Source organism: Amphimedon queenslandica, unplaced genomic scaffold (genome assembly GCF_000090795.2).
Source record: "Amphimedon queenslandica unplaced genomic scaffold, v1.1 AMPQUscaffold_11011, whole genome shotgun sequence".
NCBI classification, from domain to species: Eukaryota; Metazoa; Porifera; class Demospongiae; order Haplosclerida; family Niphatidae; genus Amphimedon; species Amphimedon queenslandica.
The window spans coordinates 1-1,911 of record NW_003548744.1 but is presented as its reverse complement, the minus strand read 5'-3'; the positions used below and the strand labels follow the sequence as shown (position 1 = coordinate 1,911).

The window sequence follows — 1,911 nt, the reverse complement described above, 5'->3', positions numbered from 1 at the left end:
TCACTGAAAAATTCTGTGAATAACTTGTGAACTGCATCACATATTTGTGATTTTAATTTTCATAATGTAGCAAAAAACTCCAGAATTAGCCATGAAAATAAACCGATATAATGCATGTACGCTATCCAGTTGTACACAGGCACTGTTTATAAATATAAATAATTGTATCACATATGTAGAAGTATACATAAATTTACATCCATCAAAAACATCAATAAAATGATATCAGCATTATAGTCTGAATTATAATTATTAAAGTGAATACTTATTTACATAGAATGATTACAGCACTCCACTACATTGTGCTAGTCAAACTGGCAACAGTAAAATTATTAAATTATTAATAACTAACGGAAAGGTTGATGTGAATGCTGTGGATAAGGTAAAGTTATTAATTAATCATTTCTAATTGTATCATTTTGTGTTGTAACTGTAGAGGAAGAGAACTCCATTGTTTATTGCTGTTAAGAAAGGTAATACTGAAGCTGTTGATATTCTATTGACTAATGGAGCTAGAACTGATGCTGTGAATAAAGCAAGTTTTTTACAATTTATGCTAAAATAATTGTATATTATATAGTGTTACATTAATTCTATGACATAATAAAAATAAAAATATTGGCCTGATTTGTTTGGAGTAGTTATTTTTTATAATAGGATGGTGAAACCCTATTACATTGTGCCAGTGAATCTGGTGAAGTTGAAATGCTTGAGTTTTGGATGAAGAGAGGAGATTATGATGTGAATGTCAGAGATAAAGTAATTTACTTGAAATTATTAGTCAATTATGTTGTATTATAGAAAAATAAAACACCATTGTTCAGTGCTCTTAACAGGTTTAGTAGTAGTATTGAAGCTGTTGATATTCTATTAACTAATGGAGCTAGAACTGATATTTTTGATAAAGTAAATTACATACACTGAAAAATTACACCAGTGATAACTTTTCATTTTTTGTGAGACAATGTGTTTTGCGTGCATTGTGTTTGTCGATACAATTTGAAAATCTTCATTTTTAGAGTTTCTAAATGAATCTTTTTACAAAATGATTTCCTTTGACAAAATATTGCATATACCATAATTCTTTCAATATCCCAAAAAATTAACTAAATTTAATTAAATTTGTTTAACATATGGCTTAATCTATATTACTCATAATAGTATGATGATACTCCATTACACTGTGCTAGTGAAACTGGTAACAGGGAAATTATCAAATTATTAATAATTAAAGGAAAGGCTGATGTGAATGTTGTGGATAAGGTAAATTTATTAAATAATCTTTTCTAATTGTATACGTTTTGTTGTATTTATATAGAATAAAAAAACTCCATTGTTTAAAGCTGTTAAGAGTGGTAGCATTGAAGCTGTTGATATTCTATTAACTAACGGAGCTAGAACTGATGTTGTGGATAAAGTAAGTAAAATTTTACTAAATTTTTTTAAAAAGGTAATTACCTGATGATGTTAGTTTTTGATTTTGTGATAAAAATAAGGCTAATGGTTTGTTTTGTCATAGGATGGGGAAACTTTACTACATTGTGCCAGTGAATCTGGTGAAATTGAAATGCTGGAGTTTTGGATTAGGAGAGGAGATTATGATGTGAATGTTAAGGATAAAGTAATACATTTGAAATTATTAGTCACTTTATGTTGTGCGTATTATATAGAGAAATAGAACTCCATTGTTTAATGCCCTTGAGAGGTTTAATAGTAGTGTTGAAGCTGTTGATATTTTATTAACTAATGGAGCTAGTACTGATGTTGTGGATACAGTAAGTCACTATGATGTTATTTTTGAGTAAAATGTGTTTGTGTGCGCTCTGTGTGTTTTAGCAGCATTTTAGAATCAAGTGTTGCTTAGTTCACATTTTTACACAATTCAAATGATTTTATTAATTTTATGAGTCT

The 1,911-nt window shown here is 28.2% G+C and overlaps 1 protein-coding gene across 1 annotated transcript; it reads left to right on the top strand.

Annotated features, from left to right (window-relative positions):
• Positions 1-110: 110 nt before the first annotated feature.
• On the top strand, positions 111-1,775 carry LOC105315310 (ankyrin repeat, PH and SEC7 domain containing protein secG-like; the record flags this gene model as incomplete). Its single annotated transcript, XM_020005737.1, has 9 exons — positions 111-131; positions 278-382; positions 437-535; positions 658-759; positions 802-906; positions 1,162-1,263; positions 1,319-1,417; positions 1,520-1,621; positions 1,671-1,775. Coding segments are annotated over exons 1-9 (840 nt in total), but the record flags the coding sequence as incomplete, so codon positions are not given.
• Positions 1,776-1,911: the final 136 nt, after the last annotated feature.